Below are 19,906 nucleotides of genomic sequence, written 5' to 3'. Positions count from 1 at the left end.
CAGCATGAAGAAACTAAAGTGCTTATGAAATAGATTGAGCAATGTTTTACATAAGCACTACTAGTTTGGCAGCTCCTCTGTTTGAGAAGATGCAAACTAATAAATAAATAAAAAATTCTTCAAAAACCTGTCATGTTCGTCGCTATGATCCAGACAGTATGAATGCTTGGAGCAGGCTTTGGGCCGCCTGCGTCTCATCTGGTGTCCCGGATATAACAACTGTTCTATCTGTCGTTCCAGGACGAGCTTCTTGAAGTATGACCGTGGCACGAGATATCTGATGGCACATTCAAACAATGCTTGATGTCAAAAATATTGAAGAAACTCAGCAAAAGGGCAGATAAACCCAAAGGAATTTTGTTGGGTTTCTACTAAAAAATTGGGCTGTATTCGACATCTAAGTTTTTGTACAATTTTAATGGTATATCCATTTACCTGTCGCAACCTAGCAAAATCAATATTGTTCTCCCCGGATATGGAGCCAACCGCAGCCTCAGGAACAACGACCTCTACTGTCATAGTATTTGCTGCGATTGTGGGTCTAGTTCCACTGCTTGTACATATAAAAGGAATGTCAGGATAATATTCATCAACTACGAATTTGTATTACTACGAGCACAAAAGCCAATAAATAGCATGGTTGAAGGAGCTAGCATGACATCAATTAAGCTCTAAAAGTTTTAAATCTTTAGCAACATATAGTGGAGTTCATCTGTTGATTCCATGCTTTTATTTAATACAGCAACAAAACTTTGATATTTTACTAGCATTTCTAGGTTTATACGAGACAATCTATTATCCATTACGAGTTCCATTGATTCTGTAATAGATTAGGCAAATTAGCAAATATAACATTTCTCTTTTTAATGAAATATACTATCCCAGAGAGTTAAGCAACAAGGTTTTGAACTGTGTGTTGTGGTAACCTGCCGATTTCTTCACCACTTTTAACTGTAGCTAAACTTCTGCCATTAGCCATAATATTTCCCTGGTTTACTCCAGAGAGAGCCTGCAATCAAATTCGTCCAGACCAGCATAAAGTAAGAGAATGGATAATAAGATACAAAGAAGAAAGTATTAATGATCAAACCATACCATTGAAGTGAATGAACTTGGTGTCAACAATCGATCGTTATTATTGGAAATTGTAAGATGGTCCATGCTCTGAGTTAAGGATATTTGCTCGTTGGTTTTGTCTGAGTCAGCTAAAGATTGATGTGATCCATAAGCAGGACGGTTTCTTACGATGCCATATGCATCATTGTCAGTCCTTGAATAATTACGATTCCTGTTACCATTCAACATTCTGTTGGAGAACATATTATCTCGCAATCTACCAGTCACCTTATACAGAGCATCTTGTACATTAGCAAACTCTCCTGTAATCTAAGCGAAGAATAATGAGACATCAGCATGCATGTGGCAATCGTGGTGAGAGAATTGATATAAAACTTTAAAGGACGAAGTATGATTCAGATTTAAAAGGTTAATTTGTGTGAATCTTTGACAGAATTTTGGATGATAAAATTAACTGCAGTCAGCCACTTCAAAAACCTTTCTAATTTTTCTGACTCTATTGTGAGTCTATTTATCACCTAGACCTATTACACACTTAAACTGTCGTACCTGTAAAACTTCTTCATTTTCAGAGGCACAATTTGGAACTTGGTCACCCCCAATGATCCTTAGGCTAGTATTAGTCATCTTTCTCATCTCTGAAATTATCGCGCCTCCTTTTCCCAGTAGGCAACCAACTTGGTTTGATGCCAACAGAACTCGAGCTGATACAGGTGATTCTTTTGGATCTGAACGGAATCCCTTCAAAAGACCAGTCTCTGTGGATCTAGTAAACACAACAATAGTTGCTTTCTGTGCAGGTGAGTATTTAGATTCTACACTCTACGAAACACAACACACCAAAGAAAAATATCAACTGATGCATATGAAATCTAAGAATTACAATACAGCGGAATCAAACTTCACCTCCATTGCCGTAATGGTTATCAACCGTTCATCACAGTTTTCTACAGGCGACCCAATACTTATAGAAGCACCAGTTTCATGTTGAATAGCCTTAACGATACATCCTCCCTTGCCAATAATGCTGCCAACGTGTTCATTGGGGCAGAGTATCTTAAAAACCACTTCTGGTTGTGGTAAAATAGGGCTCATATAGGAAACCTTCTCAGGTAATGATGTACCTCCTCCCCAGGAATGATTTATATAGTTCGAAGGTGTAGGTTGCAGTATTGGGCTCTGCTGCTGGGGCAGATCAACAGTTTGAATTGGCAAGGGTTCTGATTCAAGAGGCCTGGTAGGATATGATCTTGTTTCCTCAGAAGGTGGACACTCTTGAATGCGACTAGTGACAGCAACAAGTGCTTTTTTGACAGCCAAACCAAGACCTTCAATCTGCAAGGACATCCACAAGAACAACCTTTAGCCACATCAGTATTCATCAAATGATATAAAGCATCCACTTTTATCATTGGGAGGAGACTACTTGGATATAAATTACAATGACATCAAAGATTCGAATTTATCAATCACATTTAGTACATCTTTTATCAAATGCTAATGGAAAAAGCTAACATACAAGTAGAGTCAAAAAGCCTCTTGGAAATGGAAAATAATCTTATACTATTATTTTAGCAGGACCTGATCATTCATATTCACAACGTTGGTGCCAGTACTATAAAAATAAAATGACATGGCAAGTTAGGAAAATTTATATCGTTTAATAATATAAAAATACAAATAGTATGCACGTCCTCACACCTTAGCAGTGAGTCTTTAAAGTTAAATCCATTCAGATATAGTAATATATCTACAAAAGCTAACCAAAGAGTGTATCTGTTTCATATTGGATATATTTTCCATAACAGATTAAAATAAATGCATTTGCACCGTAGATGTTAGGCCCGTATCAAGTAAGTTCTTTCCCCTACCATAGGGACTACGTAAAGAAAAAGAAGACAGACATGACAACGAAGCCCACCAAACTGATTTGAAGTTTTGAACATCGAATCGTTCAAACTCAATTACAAAATTACAAAATTTAAAAAAGAAGTATTTTCCAGTTCTAACGTTTTCAAAGAAAAAAATAAAATTACTTCGAAAGAATTCAAAAGAAATCCAAAAATGGTACATCAGAAGTATTTTTTTTATAAAAAAACAGCAGGCATTGAAACACCGTACTGATTGAGAAAGAACAACGCATCACATAAATGAAAAGATCGATTGGGTTCAACACAAAATGTTTCTACGTACAACAATGTGTTCAACTACTTCAACAAGCCTACACATGACGTGAGATATCCAACATCGGTCGTATTAGGTTTTATCTATATATCCTAACACACAAAGTAACCCCTCCTAAACTACAAATTCATCTGATATTTCCTTCCAATTTTAAAGCCGAAACACCTATCATATCATGCTCAAGTTCATTGCTCCTAGCTCCTATCTGCTTATTATTCAGTCCATCAACAAAAACAAACAATGCAAACACTGAAACTTAAAAAGGCTCACACAAAGCAACCAACATTGTAAAGCAAACAACAAATTAAACGACCTCAACGATTTCATCCATGGATGGAAAATTCGAATAATTCTTCTCCACCGCCAACACCTTAATCTTACAACCAGTATCCTTCCTAATCTTCTCCACCACCTTCCCCCCTTTCCCAATCACCGCTCCCCCGTGAAACTTACTCACCAACAGCCTACACGAAACCACCCCGGAGATCACCGCCTCCCCCTCCGCCGCCACCTGCACCACCCTCTCGAACACCCTCACCACCCCCTCCTGCCCCGCCGAGACGTCAATTTCGGCGCTCTCATTGCCCTCCGCCTCGGCGCAGAGCTTGATCCGCTTGACGACGGCGGGGGAGGCGACGACGCTGATGACGCGGTTGTCGGAGGCGGGGGGAGGGTCCTCGACGCGGATGCGGGAGCCGGTGAGGAGCTGGAGGTGCTTGATGATGTGGCCGGATTTGCCGATGAGGCCGCCGATGCGGGAGGCGTGGCAGAGGAGGCGGAAGGCGACGTGGCCGGGGGGGATTAGGAGCGGCGGCTGAGGGGGCTTCGAATTAGGGCGGGCGGCGGCGGCGGCGGTGGAGTTGGAATTGGAATTGGGGCCGTGCATAGTGGTGGTGGAGATAGGGCTACTTTTTCTGCCTTGCTTTTCACTCTCAGCATTGAAGTTGAAACTACTTCAGATTTTGGTACATTTTCTCTCTCTCTCTCTCTCTCTCTCTCTCTCTACATTGATTGATTGAGGAATTGCAGATGGTGAAAAGCTAGGGGATTTTGAGCAGCGAAGATAGATACATTATACATACATGATGCTCTCCATCGTTAGATACGTATACACACGTATGTATCATCGTTTGTGATACTCTGCCGCTCCCTAAACCCTAAACCCTCCCTCCGTTCCATTGTAATGGAGGCGTTTCTTTTCGGTACGGAGATTAAGAAAAATTGTGTTAGGTGAGTTATAGAAGGAGAGTAAAGCATCCACAATGGCTTTAGGCCAGCCACAGCCTAGTCTCTCTCTGCCACGTCATCAGCACTAAAATTCCACCTGCCACATCATCATTTTAAGCAAATAGGCTAGCCTAAGGCTAGCTGCAATAAAAATAATTCAAAAACAACTACATTTACGGAATTAAATGTACGATAAATTACGGAATTAAATTTACGAGACATATACGGGAAAATTCATTCATTTCATTTAAATACAAAAAAGTACTCACATAATAAAAAAAAACTGGACTTCCACAGAAAGTTAGAGAGAGAAAAAACTCGTTAAAACAAGTGGTGCAAATGAAAATGAAACTAAAAACGCGTATATATAGTGTTTCAAAAAATTTATAAAAAAAAAATAAATAATTGCGCTGGCCGATCGCCGGCCTGCAATGGAGGCCAGCGCTCGCCGGTTTTTTTGTCGAAAAGCCGCTGGCCGATTACAATGGTTCGGCTAGCCGACCGGCTAGCGACGCGGATCGGCTAGCCGATGCGCTAGACGCCATTGTGGATGCTCTAAAGTAGAAAATGAAAAAGGTAAAGGGACAAAGAGAGAATAAAGTAAGAGACAGTAAAGTAGGTGTTGAAAAATGTAGATTTTTACTAAAAAGGAAAAAAACTCTATTACTACGAAACATATTAAAATGACAAAATGATTTTATTACTATGGAACGAATGAGAGTATAAATTAGGTGTATTTTAATGATCAATATGTATAATAATCAAACATGTGGTCAATTAGTGACAAGGTAAATTTTGATTTGTGATCACATGATCGACCTATTTGATGAAGCAACCAATGCAATTGTAGAAAACAATACTACAAATTAGATGGTTCAATCTTAGATTTTTGCTCCACGCCATTGTCAAATTGTATTCTCTCGCACTTTACTATATTTCACGTATAAATCTCACCGTCTACTAATTTATTTTATTAAAATTAATATAAAATTAATATACAAAATTCACATTCCATTGTGTTAATACTTTCCATCATTGTTTTCATATCCAATCCACCACTTTATCTAGTTAGCATTGTACTTCTTCACTCTCACTGAAGATGACTCATTTTTATTTTTGGTTTGTCATAACTAAAATGATTCATTACTAAATAAAAACACATTTATTTCTACTTTATTCTCTCTCTTTTAGTTATTTTCTTCGCTTAACACATAAAATAAAATTGAATAAAATCTCATGCCGTCCAAGGAAGAGGTCTTCCTTGAGACAGAGATTCCTTGAGACAGAGAGAGGACATCAACTATTCAATTCATCCAAGGAATGATGGGATTGGAGTGTAAATAAATTTGATTTACTAGTTATAGTATTCAACAATTTAGTGAGTGGATTTCCATTTTCTCACACTAGTATTAGTAAAGTCATGCCTAACTTGTGAATTGTCTTGTGTCGTAACATAGACTTAAGTTCTTGGCATCTTTTTCATCATGATAGTATTTAATTTAATCAAATATGACCAAGTGTTAAGGCATGATTTGTTTGTACTCTCAATTAATCCACATTAGCATTATTTATTTTTATTTTATACATTAATTTGATCCTGATACCTAGGGGTGAGCATTCGAGTTTCGGTTCGGTTTTTTGTCAAAACCGAACCAAACCCAAAAAACCGAATTTAGTTCAAAATCCAACGAATCGAACCGAAAAATCGAAAAACTGAAATCCAAAAAACCAAAAACCGAACTTCAAAAACCGAACAAAACCGAAAAACTGAAATTTAAAAAAAAAATCGAAAAACCAAAAAAAATAGTATATATTAATATATATATAACTTATTTTATTTTATATATACTAATAGAATATAAATATATATAATATAAAACTAATAGAATATATATAATACATATTATATAAAATATATTAAAAGAATATATATATATATATATATTATATATGATATAATATATTAAATTAATAGAATAAATATATATAATATTATATTTAAAATATAATTCGGTTTTTCGGTTTTTTTTTCGCCCGAACCGAACCAAAAAACCAAAATTTTGGTATTTTAAAAACCGAACCGAACCGAAAAATTGAAAAACCGATCCGAATTTCAAAATTTCGGTTTGGTTCGGTTCAGATATTCGGTTTCCGGTTTTTTTTCTCACCCCTACTGATACCTCATCAGAAATGGTGATCACATTATCTAGCAATGCATTTTTCTCTATATAATAAACTCGTGTATGGAGCCCTTTCTCAATACAAATGCCAAATCAAGGACAAAGTTTCAGGCCTCAATCATACATGAGAACATAACAAAATTATGACATAAATTAACTGTGTTTACACAGATTACAAAATAAAACTGCTCTGTGAAACTATGAACCTATAGGAAAATCCAAAGCAATATTATTCCCATGCAACATTGGATGCTGAACTTGTTTACCAAATGGCAATAGATATATACATAATGGAGCCAAGTGATATATACATTCTGAGGACAGGCTAGGCATAAGTTAGATCAGCCTGTTATCCAGTAAACATTATAACTCAAAAAATCACGGTTAATGTCAAGTCGACTACCGCAATGGTTCACATAGCTAACCGGGAAAGGGGCCAGCTACAAGGATTTGTTCTGATTACTCGTCTTCTCAAACTTCCCACGAGTATGAAGAGAGAGGGCTCGGGCCATAACTGCCACCTCAATTGCACAAGTACCAGAAAGGAAAGTGAGTCATACAATTATCTGTTTAGTTACAGCTCAAATTCCATGTTTCAGGTACTCAATCCATCAGCCTGAGTCGATTGAAGAATACCAAGAAGTGGTATTCAGGAGCCCAGTAAACAAAACCAACAACGGGGCCTCCTTTGATATACTGCACCGATTGCATAAGAAAGAATAGGGATCAGAAACTGAAGTTGTTTGGAAACCTACAAAAGGAGTCATATCTAGAGTTGAGACTATGGCAAGTGAGCTAGAAAACTAACCTTTCCATCCAATATAACAAGTTCACCATCAACCCATCGAGGATTCTGAAATCCAGACTCGGCCAACCTTCCTTGACCTCTATATCGAGCAATCTGCAGGTTGATTTAACTTAGAGTGGTAACAGGATATTATAGATATTAACTGAATATGAACAGTATACAACATACCACCCCAAATTCTTCAGGGATAATCCCTTTATGAGGAAGCTGATACTTTTTCCCTACTTTTGCACGAAACGCAACCTGCGAGGGAGAAGATTATATGCTTTGTTGATATATGGTAACAAGCTTTGGTATGAGAAGGCCACTATTATCAATCTGAAGTATATTACAGAGTTATGAACATAGTCTCCAACTGACCATAGAACATAATACACATAGCAATCAAGAACCTTGACTGATTCAAGTAAGTAGTCAAATGAATGAACTACCTGGCCAGCTGGAACATAAGCATCTCCAGTTAATTTAACAGCTTCAACATACTCATAAAATTCAATTTTCGAAGGTTTCTTTGTGTTCCCATCCTCATTCCACTGGCCAAATCTCCGTCTCATATGAATAACTTCTGAACTGTAGAGCCCATGCGCACCAATGTATAAACCTGATAAACAGATATATTTTCATAAAGCTACTGAAACTGCATTGAGCCATGAGAGAAAAGCAACAATACATGTGTTGAAAATCAATATTAATCACCATTTAGTGGATCTGAAGACGAAGAAACATCAATGCGACTAAATGTGGTGGACCCAGAGAGTGGCTGACTGTTTCGAGCTTGATTGAGTGTAAGGTTTATTAGTTCACCTACATCTCGAAGAACCTGCAAGTTGATGAAATTATGCCTGGAATAGAAAGACTAAGGACGCACCCACCTTGGAAATAGTAAATGAATCTCCACAACTATAGAATGTAAACCAACCTTCATGGGAATCTTCCCTTTGCCAATGGATTTAACGAAATCAAGCATAAGATTGTCGATGCTACGCTGGCCTGGCAGTTTAGATCTTTTGTTTTTTGCAGACTGTCCATCTCCACCAGGTTGGAGCTCATTAACATCTTCCTCCACTGTAAATGTAAATGTCATCCGACCCTTTTTCTCTAGCCTTGCTGGAACACGAAGCAAGTCTTTAGCATGGGCACCACGAGACAATTTCTGGAGAAAACCATCACCAACAACGACCTGAAGTGAAATTTGATGTTGGTCATCTTCGTCAGCTATATCGCTGCCAGAATCCAGATCAGTGTCACTGTGCTCATCATCATTTTCATTTTTAATATCAGTGTCACTGTGCTCATCCTCATTTTCACTTTTAATCTCAGTGTCAACATCCACATTTTCTATGTCATAGTCCTTTTCTTCATCTTCTTCATCTATTATTTGTTCGATCACCTTAGATATTATATCCCTGTCGACCTTCTCCGGTGCTGTTACTTTCACAACCTTGACTTTCACACCAGGAATCATGTCTTGCAGGATATTATCAAAACCAATATCATCATCCCTATCCTCACCATCTTCTGTATCTTCAGAACTTCTTTCGAATAGCTTGCTTTTGTTATCTCTTGCATCAAGAGAGTCCAGGCTCCTGGAACCCCCTGATGACTTGAAGGATGGAACGTAAACATCTTCCGTAGTTCCTTTGCGCTTTAAGTAAACAGCCTACAAATCAAGTAATTAATCAGGGCACATGTGTGTGCATGTTGCATACATCGTGTATTCTCAGGTAAAGAATTTAAGTAGGCCTTCCCAATGCAAATACTGCCTTCTTAGTAATGCGAAAGAAAAGAGGCAGCAGAAGTGTCCTGCATTTTACAATTCCTACAGGTAAAAACAGCGAAAGTAACAAATGATAAATCATCCAAATATCCTATATCCATCAATACATCCACAGAAGTTGCACTCAAAAGAACTATAATTCAACCAAATAAAAGTAATAGCATGGCATAACCGCATAAGCAGTACAAGAACAGGAGTTAATGTGTGCATGTTCGAGTGCACTTACATTATAATAATCATAGAGCACACATAGATAACTAGAGAACCTTGAGGCATAAGAGAAATACCTGCTGCTTATAATCACCTTCTTTATTGTCTCTTAGGTACACTTCAAACACGGGAGCACCGACCGAAGCTGTTGCCAACTGCCTGCCAAGAAGTTCAAATGGAAAACAAAGGAAGAGATGGTGAACTTGATCCAAAAGGTAACTGCAGAACTTGAAGGCAAAGATCTAGACTCCCCATGAAAAATCTAACTTAACTTTTAGGGAATATATATCGGTGAGGAAAGAGCTACCTGAAAAAAGTGATAGTTCAAAATATTTATCATGTTGACCAACTTTTTTTTTTGCACATCATGTTTATATAGGAAGAACAAGGCAAACACACACACACACACACACACACAGAGAGAGAGAGAGGAAAAGAACTAATAGAAGGATAGTTCAAGAATTTTCAACCAAAGAAAAATCATCTTTGAAGATTGTAAATCATGAATAGATGCTATGTAGTTAATGTGTGATTCTACTCATAAATGATATGAAACCTCTATACAGTGAGAAGTAACTTTACCTAGGACTATAACTTCTAGCAATGTATCTTCCATACTCAGCGCTTATATGTATAATGCGACCATAAGGATCATTAGTATCATCTGAAGTTCCAGCCCACCATCCAACCTGAATGCCAGGAAAATATGCCAGGAAAATTGTTATATAACCTAGTTCTTAGAGAAAAGAAACTTGTGTGTGCACTCTGGTCTTTCTTGTTTTAACATTAATAGCAAAATGACATGACAGACATCAGAATTCAAGTACACAAGCATACACGATGCAGGCACATACTACTAAATGATAATAATAAAACAATAGCAATGATTTGCACAAATAATTCCTATTGACCAGGTTGTAATCAGACTATCCCTTGAACTTCGAGAAACAAAATATTTGATGCTATAAATAATTTTCATTTTGCACATTCAGCATTGGACTAAGCAAGTAAAAGACTAGTACATCTATAATGATGATTTGTAAAAACAGTCAACCACATACATTTACGGAATAAAGGCTCAATTTGCATTTGCATCATGATCTAAATATGAGGGTAACTCACCAAACCAGCCCCTGCATGATCACGTATAAGAGCTGCATCTCCATATCGCTCTTCCTCCACAGATTTCTGCAATTGATTGAATGATACCAGAGCATTTAAATCGAGCAATTAACTACAAAGACATTGCATGCAAGAATAATAAAAACATAAAATACTTCAATAAAGATGATAGGTAATGAACGTAAATACATCTGGAAACAAAAAAAAACATGCAGGACAGGGACGCAACCTTTAGATGGGACATCACCCGGCCAACAGTGTCGCTCCTAGCAGCAGCTGCAATTGCCACCTTTATCCTAGCAGCCTCTCCATAATCCTCCCTTTGAATTGCAGCAGCTAACTGAGACTGTTAAGAATTAAGACAACAATGTCAGTAAAAGCCCACAGTTAATCCCCCTCCAGAAAAAAAGATTAACGAAAGAGGCGGACTACATTAACCAAAGATGCTGCATGTCACATGTGCAACATCGTGAGTTTTTCAGAGGCGAGATAATTTGTGCTTCCATCAGAAATCAGCAGCATATTTCTTCACATGACTATCACAAATGACAAATCAAGGCCATTTCTTTACTTGAATACATATATTCTCACATTCAATTGTGCTAATTTCTTCATTTTGATGAATGATATTCAACATATATATCCTCGTTAAGAATACACAACCTAGAAACACTTGCATTATAAAAATCAAAATTCAACTGTAAAAAAGCTTCAAACAGCTCATTTCCAGAACTGAACAGAAACAAATGAATATAAAATACCTTCAAAATCGACACAATGCGCTCCTGCTCATCAACCTCGACGAAATGTTTCCTCCACCTCTCCCAATCCCACTCCTCCTCTCCATCCCCCCACTTCTCCGCCACAACCAGCGTCCCATCCGCCCTTTGATCCCTCAACGAGCTCAAGTAACCATCAAAACGCTTAATCGCATTTCTAACAGTCTCCTGAATACCAAAGTCCCACCGCCACGCGTCCTCAGCGCCTGAATCGGAGCCATCCCCGCCGCCACTTCCCCTATCGTTGCAACGGCAGCAGAAAGGGGATTCGGGAACCCTAGACAGAGAAACTCCCGATTGCAATTTTTTCCTGAGCGTGGAGGAGTTGAATCTCCATTGAAAAAAGTTCAAATCCCGATGAATAGGATCCGTGCGCGGCGACGGGAACGTCGGCGGGCATATCGACGCCATTGTTGATCACCTCGCACAGCACAGAAAAAAGTAATCGATCAATAGACACGGAAATTTACACCCTTGCTATCGAAATTGACGAAGCAATAGGAAATTGAACACCGTGTTGTTGTTACTACTGTGAATTGAGAGAGAGAGAGTGCAGAAGGAAAACGAAGAAGAAGAAGGATAAGGATGATAGAATTTGATGCTGACGTTGGATGCCAATATAGCAACCTTTTTTTAGAGGTTCTCAATTTTCTGTTAGATTTTTTCCGATTTGTTTATAAAATAAATTCATATATATTATTTATGAATATTTAATTAACATTATTTAACCCTCCGTCTACAAAGTTTGTCACAGTTTGACCCGAGACGAATTTTAAGAAATTGTTTGATTTTGTATTAACGAAAGGAGGTGTATTTAATGTCTATTTTTAAAAAGATTCCAATTGGGACAAACTTGTGGGACAGACGAAATAAAATGGGACGAACTTTGTGGGACGGAAGGAGTACTACGTAGATTAGTTGGCACTGTTAAAATATTAGTATTTCAAAATTTTACATATTTCTTTTTATTTTTTTTTTCTTTAATTCGACTATAGTGTATAATTTTTGAAACTTCAATTTTGCTTGAAATAAATATTTGCTTAAATGTGTTACTAAATTTTATGTTATACTAATAAATTATACTCCTATAAAGAGTGAGGAGAATGAGAGAAGATACTCCCTCCGTCCCAGATTTGTAGTAACATTTTGCCATAAAAGTCCGTCCCACATTTGGAGTAACATTTAGAATTTACCATATTTGCACATAAAATTTTACCCGATTATTCACTAAAATTACATTCAAATGCCATTATTTACATTTTTATAAATCAAAACAAAAATAAAAAACCAAAAAGTCAAAAAGGGACCCACCTTCTACCAACTAACTTCATTTATTACACACTCCATCATCTTACTTCATTTATTACACACTCCACCATCTCACTCCACCATCTCACTTCATTAATTACACACTCCACCAATTCCTTAAAACCCGTGTCATAACTAAATGTTACTACAAATGTGGGACGGAGGGAGTATTATAATATCACTTTTATGACATAAATGGGAAAATATATTTGTTTAAAGGGCATTTTGGGAAGAAAATTGCATCAGGTACTAAAAATGTGATTTATATGTACTAAAAACGATATAAAATAAAGATCAGGTACCATTTACGTACAACAGCCAATGCTAATTGCACAGTGGCATGACAGTTAGTGTTTTTTACGGAACCGTAAAAAAATGACCACTCCGATAAAGATTTTATTTGTTATGGACCTGTTTTCAGAAAGTGAATGTTTTGGACCAAATTCGTACTTTGATCGTTGTTTATAAATTGACATTTACTCTAAATTTTTTAGTAAGAATTTGTGATAACTTTTATTTCATAAAAAATGGTTTGCAAAGTCTCACAATTTACCAGAAAGCACAGCATTGACGTTTAAAGAAGCTTGCAATGTTTATGGCAAAGGCACATTACAAATACAACAAAAGCCAATTCCTAGTTTCTTCCACATCTCATTAAACTGCTTTCTTATGCAACAGTGGATCAGCAATGACCTGGGGTTCGAAATCGGGCTTCACGTAATGAGCAAGCAAATCTGCATAGATCTCGTACCGGGCAGTCATGCGAAATCCCCACTTGTCCTTTAGTTGCCGGCAGAGGTTAAGATCCATGTCCGATATCAGCAAGCCATCCCTGTACCGGGACAGAGATGGCGTGCACGAGGAGTCGGGCGCTGAAACATAGCTGGAGCCATAGAAATGCCCGAAATCTGCATGCTGTGGCTTCCCATCCCCTGAGGTGAATGGATTTGGGAAATGCTCAGTGCCAACACGATTGATCGAACACACAAAGTAACTATTCGCTATGGCTGCATTACGTGCCTGCAACATTAAACGTCCGATTATTACAAAGAAAGTAGTACTAGTAAACAAGAAGAGGGTGGTGACAAAGGTACCTCAACGGGCCACATTGGTTCGCTGAGTTTACCCACAGTTGCTGATGGGTTAAAAACTATCTCGGCACCATTTAACCCGAAAGCTAACCAGTTAAGAGGATGATGCCTCCCATAACATATATTGACAGCAATCTTTCCATAAGCCGTCTCAAACACAGGATGCCCGGTGTTCCCTTCCATATAGTACGTGCTTTCGTTGAAGTCCCCAACTCTAGGTATATGATTCTGCAATGATGACTTTCAGAGACACGTTCGTGTGAAAAAATTACATAGATGCATCATTTTACCTTTCTGTGCTTCCCGATTATGTTGCCATGATTTCCAATTATCACAGCAGTGTTCCAAAGCGTCTCCCCGTGGTTCACGTCCCTTTCAAGGATAGGGCTCACTATAACCATGTTGTACCTCCGAGCAAACTCCTGAAGAAATTTTGTCGACTCTCCATCTACCGGCTCTGCAAACTCACACCATTTCTTCTCGCGAGTGCAGAATGCAAATGGCATCGTCCATGCCTCCTGCGTTGATGGGTCCAAAGTTAGTCTGCAGAGGTTTGTTGACTGTTTATAGACAAAGTACCTGCAAACATAGTATGTTGACTCCAGAAGTGCCTGCGGCTTCAATGATCGGTGTCAATTTCTCAAAGATGCCTCGTTTCTGATCAAGGAACGGTTCTGTAGTTGGAAGAGCTATAGAATTCTGAATCAGGCCCACCCTCACACGGCGAGGCTCTCTCAATGATTCCTTATCAGCACGAAACGAAAACGCCTGCATATTTTTAGGAAGACAATGATCTTAATACGCAAGACAAATATGAGAAAACAAAGAGCAACCAACTGGTGTGACAATTACAGTGAAACAAATGCAAGAACTCATACTTTCCATGATAACTCCCTCAATATTTCACACACATCTATTGACACAAGATGTACAAGGAAAACAATAGCATCTCAATAACATATGCTTTTTTAGCAGCAAATCAAGTGAAAGACATCACTCCATGTTTCCAATATAACTAATTTAGAAGGCACACCCATGGCAGCCATCCTAATTAAATCTTAATCGCGATTAGTAAACACCAACCGGGGACTAAAAATGCCTCGCTGGGAGTACGAATTTGATCAACCACAATTGCATAAATATCTATCTCCCTTCCTTTTCCCCTCTCCGAAGATTTCTGATGATTTTTGCAATCGTGTTTGGCTAGACACGCCACATGGCAGTGTGCCTTGACTACTCTCGACCATCGAATATTTACTCCACGGGGAGTGATGATGAACCTTAAACTGGATATAATTAGGGTGGATATGCACATAAGTTTTTGCCACTAAATTTAAAGGCATCAAGTATGTTTGATTCATATGAATCATGATTGACAGATCATCATTTCAGCAAACAGTTGGTGTACTTCAAATAGTACGATGAATTGCTATGAACAAAAATTGAATTAAAACTGTGAAAAACTACTTCGTCAAGGCTGAAATCACCAGAAAAATAAGGAAACACACACGCGCACTACGCACACATACCTGAAGATCAAAATCATGGTTTACAGAAAGAGATTTGGCAGGCTCGGGAAGAGCAACAGAATCAAGCGTTTTCCCACAGTTTAGCCCAATAAGCAATCGGCTAGCTTCCTATCGCAACGAACAGCATCCATCGAAGAATTTATCATCATAAGTATTACTCAAAATCGGAGGGAATTCACACAAAAATTACTAGTAAGTTATGGTGTTGATCTGACCTGGAAAAGGTGGGGAGGAAGGGAAGATTGGAGGAGGCGGTGCAGGGAATCGAAGCCGGCGACGGAACCGTCTTCTCCGATTGCAGTTTTGCCGTTTTCTGCAGCGATTTTGGCCTCCATTTTCGGTTGCTCTGTCGTGAGAGATCACAGTGGAGATGAAGGAAACGTAACGGATTTGTGTGTTTGAAATTTAATAATGTGAGGATTCTCATTCTTTGATTCAAATGCTTTCAATTGAAGATTTGTTACGGAATTTGCTGATAACGTCACGTGTTGTGGATAAACTAAAACTCATTTTATAGTCATAATTATGGACTGATTTTGGCCTTTTGCTGTCATCATCTCTTCACCTCATTTATAAGTATGCACTTGGAATCTTGGATGAGAGGTGCCATTCTAAAATGAGCCATTCATGACTACTCCCTCTGTCCGTTATTCGGTAGTCTCGTTCCTTGGTGGCATGAGTTTTAAGAAAGGTTAAAAAATATGAATGAAAAAAAATATAGCAAAATATGAGTTACAATTGTAGGAGGAATGTAATTAAATACAAACTCTAAATATTTTACAAACTCCAAACTATGATCTGCACCATTAAAAAATGTCAAGAGATTACAAAATAACAGCAATAAACAGTGTCAACGGTTGACATCGTGTTGATATTATGTTGACATAGTATAACATTTCATTAACTTTTTCACATTTTATTTTACATTTCTGAAAATATGTGCCTAAGTGCAAGTGAGATACATATATTAGGGGAGTGAGGAGTAATAACTATAATAACGGTAGCAATTGCATTTGCAGACTTCTCATTTCACAATCTGAAAATGGAGGCGCAGAGTTCGCGGGAGCCCGACCCGCCCACCCCCACCGCCCGGGCCCGTTCGAGGCCCGATCCCTTCCTGATCACCTGCCGATGCTTCAGCGTCATCACTGCTCTTGCCGGCGTCCTCTGCATCGCCGTCAACATCCTCTCCGCCGTCCACTCTTTCAGCAACGGATCTGATGTAATCAATTTTTTGTTAATTTGTTCGAATCGACTGCGTTGGTTGGGCTCATTTTGAATTCGTTCGATCTAGTGCAGATTTTCGACGGGATATTCCGGTGTTACACGGTGGTAATTGCCTCGTTTGTGGTGGTCGCCGAGACTGAGTGGGAATTCATCATGAAATTCTCCAAGGTTCTCTCTCTATCTCCATCGCTTTTTTTTTTTCTGTAATTGGCGTGTAATGTGTGTGTAATTGATGTTTGTTTCCCGCTGCTGAGGGAATTGAACATAAATTCTAGGTTTATTAGCAATTTTGCTGTTGAATGCTTTCTGATTGAGGCAAATTGGGGAAAATTAAACTCGGATATTAGCATGTTCATTAGCTCAAGCTCCAAATTGAAGAATCACAGGGAAAATCCCTACAATATTACTTGAAAAATGCTTGATTGTATGATGCAATGGTTTAGGGGAAGTACATATGAAGAGATGTGGTAGAGAGTGGTAACAGTGTTGATTTTGGAAGTTTTAGATTGTGCTTTGATCATAATATAGCAGCGAAAAAATGAATTTAGTGTGATCTGCTGATAGAGAGTAGTCTTTGTCTCAGAAAGTTCATAATGCAATGTTCTTGATGTATGTGGAAAACACTCTAGATGTTATATGTTGTGTTAAAATCCATATGCTTCTGTATTAAGTGTCCAACATGTTGCAGGTTTTGGAATATTGGGCAGGCAGAGGAATGCTGCAAATCTTGTAAGTCCAACTCTTGCTATACATTATTTTTTGAGCGACTCATTTGATTGAACTCCTACTTAGCTATCATCGTGTCTAGTGTTAGATTACTTGTACCTAGTCATGTTGGTTGCATTCATCTTCCACATTTAGATTTCTAGAACACCCAAGATCACCCAAAGTTTCACTGTCTTTTCATCGGATAGTGACTAGCGTGAAATCTGAAGATTGCCCTCACAAGCCCGATTCCAGTTCTGTCCATACATTCAAGAGCTGCTTTATGTCGTTGCACTTGTGCCTTGCGCTCATCTTTTTCTCCAGTGTTGCAGTTATGACCCGAGCTTACCCCGAGTACTTAAGGGATCGTGAAGAGCTTTTTCTTCTTCAGAGCATTTCTAGCTACATACTTCTTGCATGTGGTGTGGTTTACATTATATCAGTAAGTTTACTATCGCCTATTATTTTCAGCAGTAAATATCTCGTCTTTTTTCCCATGAGCTTTTTCTTCTCAACATAGAATGTCGCCTGTCGATTCAGAGTTTTACAGTGAGGTACATGAAGCTCTAACATAGAGTGAACTTTCATTGCTTCTTTAGGGAATGTTCTGCATTGGCATGGTGAAACGTGCTCGCCAGAAAAAAGAAGTTTCGAGGGAGCAAGCAATAAAGGATCTTGGGGTAATCTCTCTTTGCAATATGCATATACTATTTTAAGCTCTTGTTTGGCAATTGAATATGCTGGATATCTCGATAAAATTGCTTCGTTATCTCTTGCCGGCTGGCCTTTGACCGATACTGTAACGATCTAGAAAAGGAAGTATGAATTACCCTTATCATGTCTAAAATCCTCATTATATGGTAAAGGAAGCTCGAAAATGAAGTTTACTGCTTTGGCTGATGTTTTTACCAATGAAAGTTCATATCAACAGTGGCACAAACTAATGTTGCACAAACTAACTGCAGGAGCTTGAGCGGCGTCGAGAAGAACTTGAGGCATTGTTGGTCCCTGGCGAAGCTTGACTCAGAGCTCGAACGTGGCTAGAGAAACGCCGCGCTGGTCAGCCTGGATCGAACTACACTGGCCCTGCTGTTTAAAGTTAAAAAGCTAAAACAGAGTGAGGCTTAAAAAGATACTCCAATTTTTTATTGATTGAATCTCAGTTATACAGTTAGCCACTTATTTGCTGGCTCTTTGTATTAGCTTTCCTAACAATTCTTTGTTTTTGAGAGGTCTCAAGATTGATTTCACAAGGATTCATTTCATCTCTAGCATGATTTCTGAGTTTGGACCAGGCTTGATGTTGGTTTGATACGAATAAATACTTCACCCGTTGTCCACTACTAAACGTCTCATTTTTTTCATTTTAAGTTGTCCACGATAAAAATGTCCCATTCTATTTTTGATAAATTGGATTCGCGCTCCATTTACTCGTTCCATTATAATGGAGTATTATTCTGAAAGAGAGATTTACAATCCATTCACTCATTAGAGAGATTTAGTAAAACTTGTGCGATAAGCAAATAAGACTTTTAATCGGGAATGAAGATACTCCCCCCATTCCCTAAAAATAGAAACTTTTGAAATGACAGAAGTTTTAATGCAAAATTGATAAAGTAAGAGAGATAGAAAGAAAAGAGTGTTAGTGAAAAATGAGTCTCATCTCATTAGAGATAGAGAAACTTTTTAAAACAGAAAGTTTCTATTTTAAGGAAAGAATCAAAAAAAAAAAGTTTATACTTTTAGAGATAAATGAAGTATTATATTTTAAATCTTAGATCAATTTTGAAAAATAGTCTGAACTATTAATAGAAATCAGATCTTTATAATAGATATATACTATAAATATAGAAAAAGTTAAAATTGGTGGGAGACCAGGGACCCGGCCTACTATATGCCGAACTCACGTGTTACATATTTTGAATGAATTAATTGTTTCATAAAACACCCTTACTAATGGATCTTCATTCAAATACACATTTCATCTATGGTTTAATGACTTAATCAAGACCAACCAATCAGTGGTGGATCAAGGATTTCCGATCTGGAGTGCGATAAATAGTTATAACGATTTAGAGTTTCAAAATTCGACAGATGCTTTAATTATTTGATATTTTTTTTTGATAATAAACTTCATTATATATAAAAATGAGAATATTTATAGTATTATATGAATGGTTTGTTTGAAGTTTTGGAACATATATTATTTTCATAAAGAAATCATATTTTCAATTATCTAAGCAAAATTTTGTTGTTTCTCAAAATTAAAAAATGTTTAAATACATTAGAAAGAGTAAAATATTTAAAAATGCATTAATATAAATTAAATTGTTTTGAAAAGGATCAAGAAATAATAAAGATAATACAAATGCATGATAAGAGAATCAAACAATGTTTATAAGAGAATATTAAATAAATTAATTAGAAAATTTTGAATGTACAATAACAAAAAGATAAATAAAAATAAATGTATTCAAAGCATTAAAATACTTAACAAGACAAAAGATGGAAATTTTAATTTAGAGTAAAGGCCAAAATTAGTCCTGAACCTATGCTCATTTTATGATTTTGGTCCTAGACTTTATCTTTTAAATTTTTTGGTCATGTACATTTCAAATTGGATCACAGTTGATCATCCGTTAACAATTCCGTTAATATTTAACAGTCGGTGATTTTAATCAC

The 19,906-nt window shown here is 37.5% G+C and overlaps 4 protein-coding genes across 5 annotated transcripts; 1 reads left to right on the top strand and 3 right to left on the bottom strand.

The window, feature by feature from the left end:
• Positions 1 to 5: 5 nt before the first annotated feature.
• LOC125221895 (KH domain-containing protein HEN4-like) lies at positions 6 to 4,334 on the bottom strand. Its single transcript, XM_048124214.1, has 7 exons — positions 3,575 to 4,334; positions 1,984 to 2,412; positions 1,627 to 1,899; positions 1,096 to 1,386; positions 927 to 1,009; positions 436 to 550; positions 6 to 277 (listed from the first exon to the last, which is right to left on the bottom strand). Exons 1-7 carry the CDS (start codon positions 4,145 to 4,147, stop codon positions 143 to 145), a joined length of 1,899 nt encoding a protein of 632 aa, XP_047980171.1. The 5' UTR covers positions 4,148 to 4,334; the 3' UTR covers positions 6 to 142.
• Positions 4,335 to 6,789: 2,455 nt separating this feature from the next.
• LOC125221916 (protein EXECUTER 1, chloroplastic) lies at positions 6,790 to 11,959 on the bottom strand. Of its 2 annotated transcripts, XM_048124247.1 has the most exons (12): positions 11,347 to 11,958; positions 10,815 to 10,931; positions 10,586 to 10,651; positions 10,046 to 10,152; positions 9,541 to 9,622; positions 8,989 to 9,136; positions 8,396 to 8,583; positions 8,173 to 8,296; positions 7,908 to 8,077; positions 7,645 to 7,719; positions 7,477 to 7,569; positions 6,790 to 7,364 (listed from the first exon to the last, which is right to left on the bottom strand). In XM_048124247.1, exons 1-12 carry the CDS (start codon positions 11,773 to 11,775, stop codon positions 7,272 to 7,274), a joined length of 1,692 nt encoding a protein of 563 aa, XP_047980204.1. In that variant the 5' UTR covers positions 11,776 to 11,958; the 3' UTR covers positions 6,790 to 7,271. The 2 variants fall into 2 exon arrangements, with proteins under 2 accessions (XP_047980204.1, XP_047980203.1); XM_048124246.1 differs by having other exon boundaries at positions 8,396 to 9,136; positions 11,347 to 11,959.
• Positions 11,960 to 13,220: 1,261 nt separating this feature from the next.
• On the bottom strand, positions 13,221 to 15,746 carry LOC125218318 (beta-ureidopropionase-like). The gene is made up of 6 exons (XM_048119964.1): positions 15,508 to 15,746; positions 15,293 to 15,400; positions 14,343 to 14,531; positions 14,054 to 14,281; positions 13,767 to 13,991; positions 13,221 to 13,692 (listed from the first exon to the last, which is right to left on the bottom strand). Exons 1-6 carry the CDS (start codon positions 15,625 to 15,627, stop codon positions 13,327 to 13,329), a joined length of 1,236 nt encoding a protein of 411 aa, XP_047975921.1. The 5' UTR covers positions 15,628 to 15,746; the 3' UTR covers positions 13,221 to 13,326.
• Positions 15,747 to 16,334: 588 nt separating this feature from the next.
• LOC125185562 lies at positions 16,335 to 18,495 on the top strand. Its single transcript, XM_048082118.1, has 6 exons — positions 16,335 to 16,514; positions 16,592 to 16,687; positions 17,208 to 17,248; positions 17,549 to 17,666; positions 17,824 to 17,904; positions 18,190 to 18,495. The coding sequence occupies exons 1-6, from the start codon at positions 16,335 to 16,337 to the stop codon at positions 18,244 to 18,246; spliced, it is 573 nt and encodes a 190-aa protein (XP_047938075.1). The 3' UTR covers positions 18,247 to 18,495.
• Positions 18,496 to 19,906: the final 1,411 nt, after the last annotated feature.

Source organism: Salvia hispanica, chromosome 4 (assembly GCF_023119035.1).
Source record: "Salvia hispanica cultivar TCC Black 2014 chromosome 4, UniMelb_Shisp_WGS_1.0, whole genome shotgun sequence".
Lineage (NCBI taxonomy): Eukaryota > Viridiplantae > Streptophyta > Magnoliopsida > Lamiales > Lamiaceae > Salvia > Salvia hispanica.
The sequence above is the reverse complement of the archived record's forward strand: the minus strand, read 5'-3'. Positions and strand labels throughout refer to the sequence as shown.

Coding starts and splice junctions, on each gene's coding strand:
- LOC125185562 (XM_048082118.1), top strand. CDS start 16,335: ATGGAGGCGCAGAGTTCGCGGGAGCCCGACCCGCCCACCCCCACCGCC. Junction 16,688..17,207: donor TCATCATGAAATTCTCCAAG/GTTCTCTCTCTA, acceptor AACATGTTGCAG/GTTTTGGAATATTGGGCAGG. Junction 17,905..18,189: donor AAGCAATAAAGGATCTTGGG/GTAATCTCTCTT, acceptor AACTAACTGCAG/GAGCTTGAGCGGCGTCGAGA.
- LOC125221895 (XM_048124214.1), bottom strand. CDS start 4,147: ATGCACGGCCCCAATTCCAATTCCAACTCCACCGCCGCCGCCGCCGCC. Junction 1,900..1,983: donor TAACCATTACGGCAATGGAG/GTGAAGTTTGAT, acceptor TGTGTTTCGTAG/AGTGTAGAATCTAAATACTC. Junction 551..926: donor AGTGGTGAAGAAATCGGCAG/GTTACCACAACA, acceptor ATGTACAAGCAG/TGGAACTAGACCCACAATCG.
- LOC125221916 (XM_048124246.1), bottom strand. CDS start 11,775: ATGGCGTCGATATGCCCGCCGACGTTCCCGTCGCCGCGCACGGATCCT. Junction 10,153..10,585: donor ATCATGCAGGGGCTGGTTTG/GTGAGTTACCCT, acceptor CCTGGCATTCAG/GTTGGATGGTGGGCTGGAAC. Junction 9,623..10,045: donor GCTAGAAGTTATAGTCCTAG/GTAAAGTTACTT, acceptor ACTTCTTGGCAG/GCAGTTGGCAACAGCTTCGG.
- LOC125218318 (XM_048119964.1), bottom strand. CDS start 15,627: ATGGAGGCCAAAATCGCTGCAGAAAACGGCAAAACTGCAATCGGAGAA. Junction 15,401..15,507: donor TTCCTCCCCACCTTTTCCAG/GTCAGATCAACA, acceptor TCGTTGCGATAG/GAAGCTAGCCGATTGCTTAT. Junction 14,282..14,342: donor TCAACATACTATGTTTGCAG/GTACTTTGTCTA, acceptor CCATCAACGCAG/GAGGCATGGACGATGCCATT.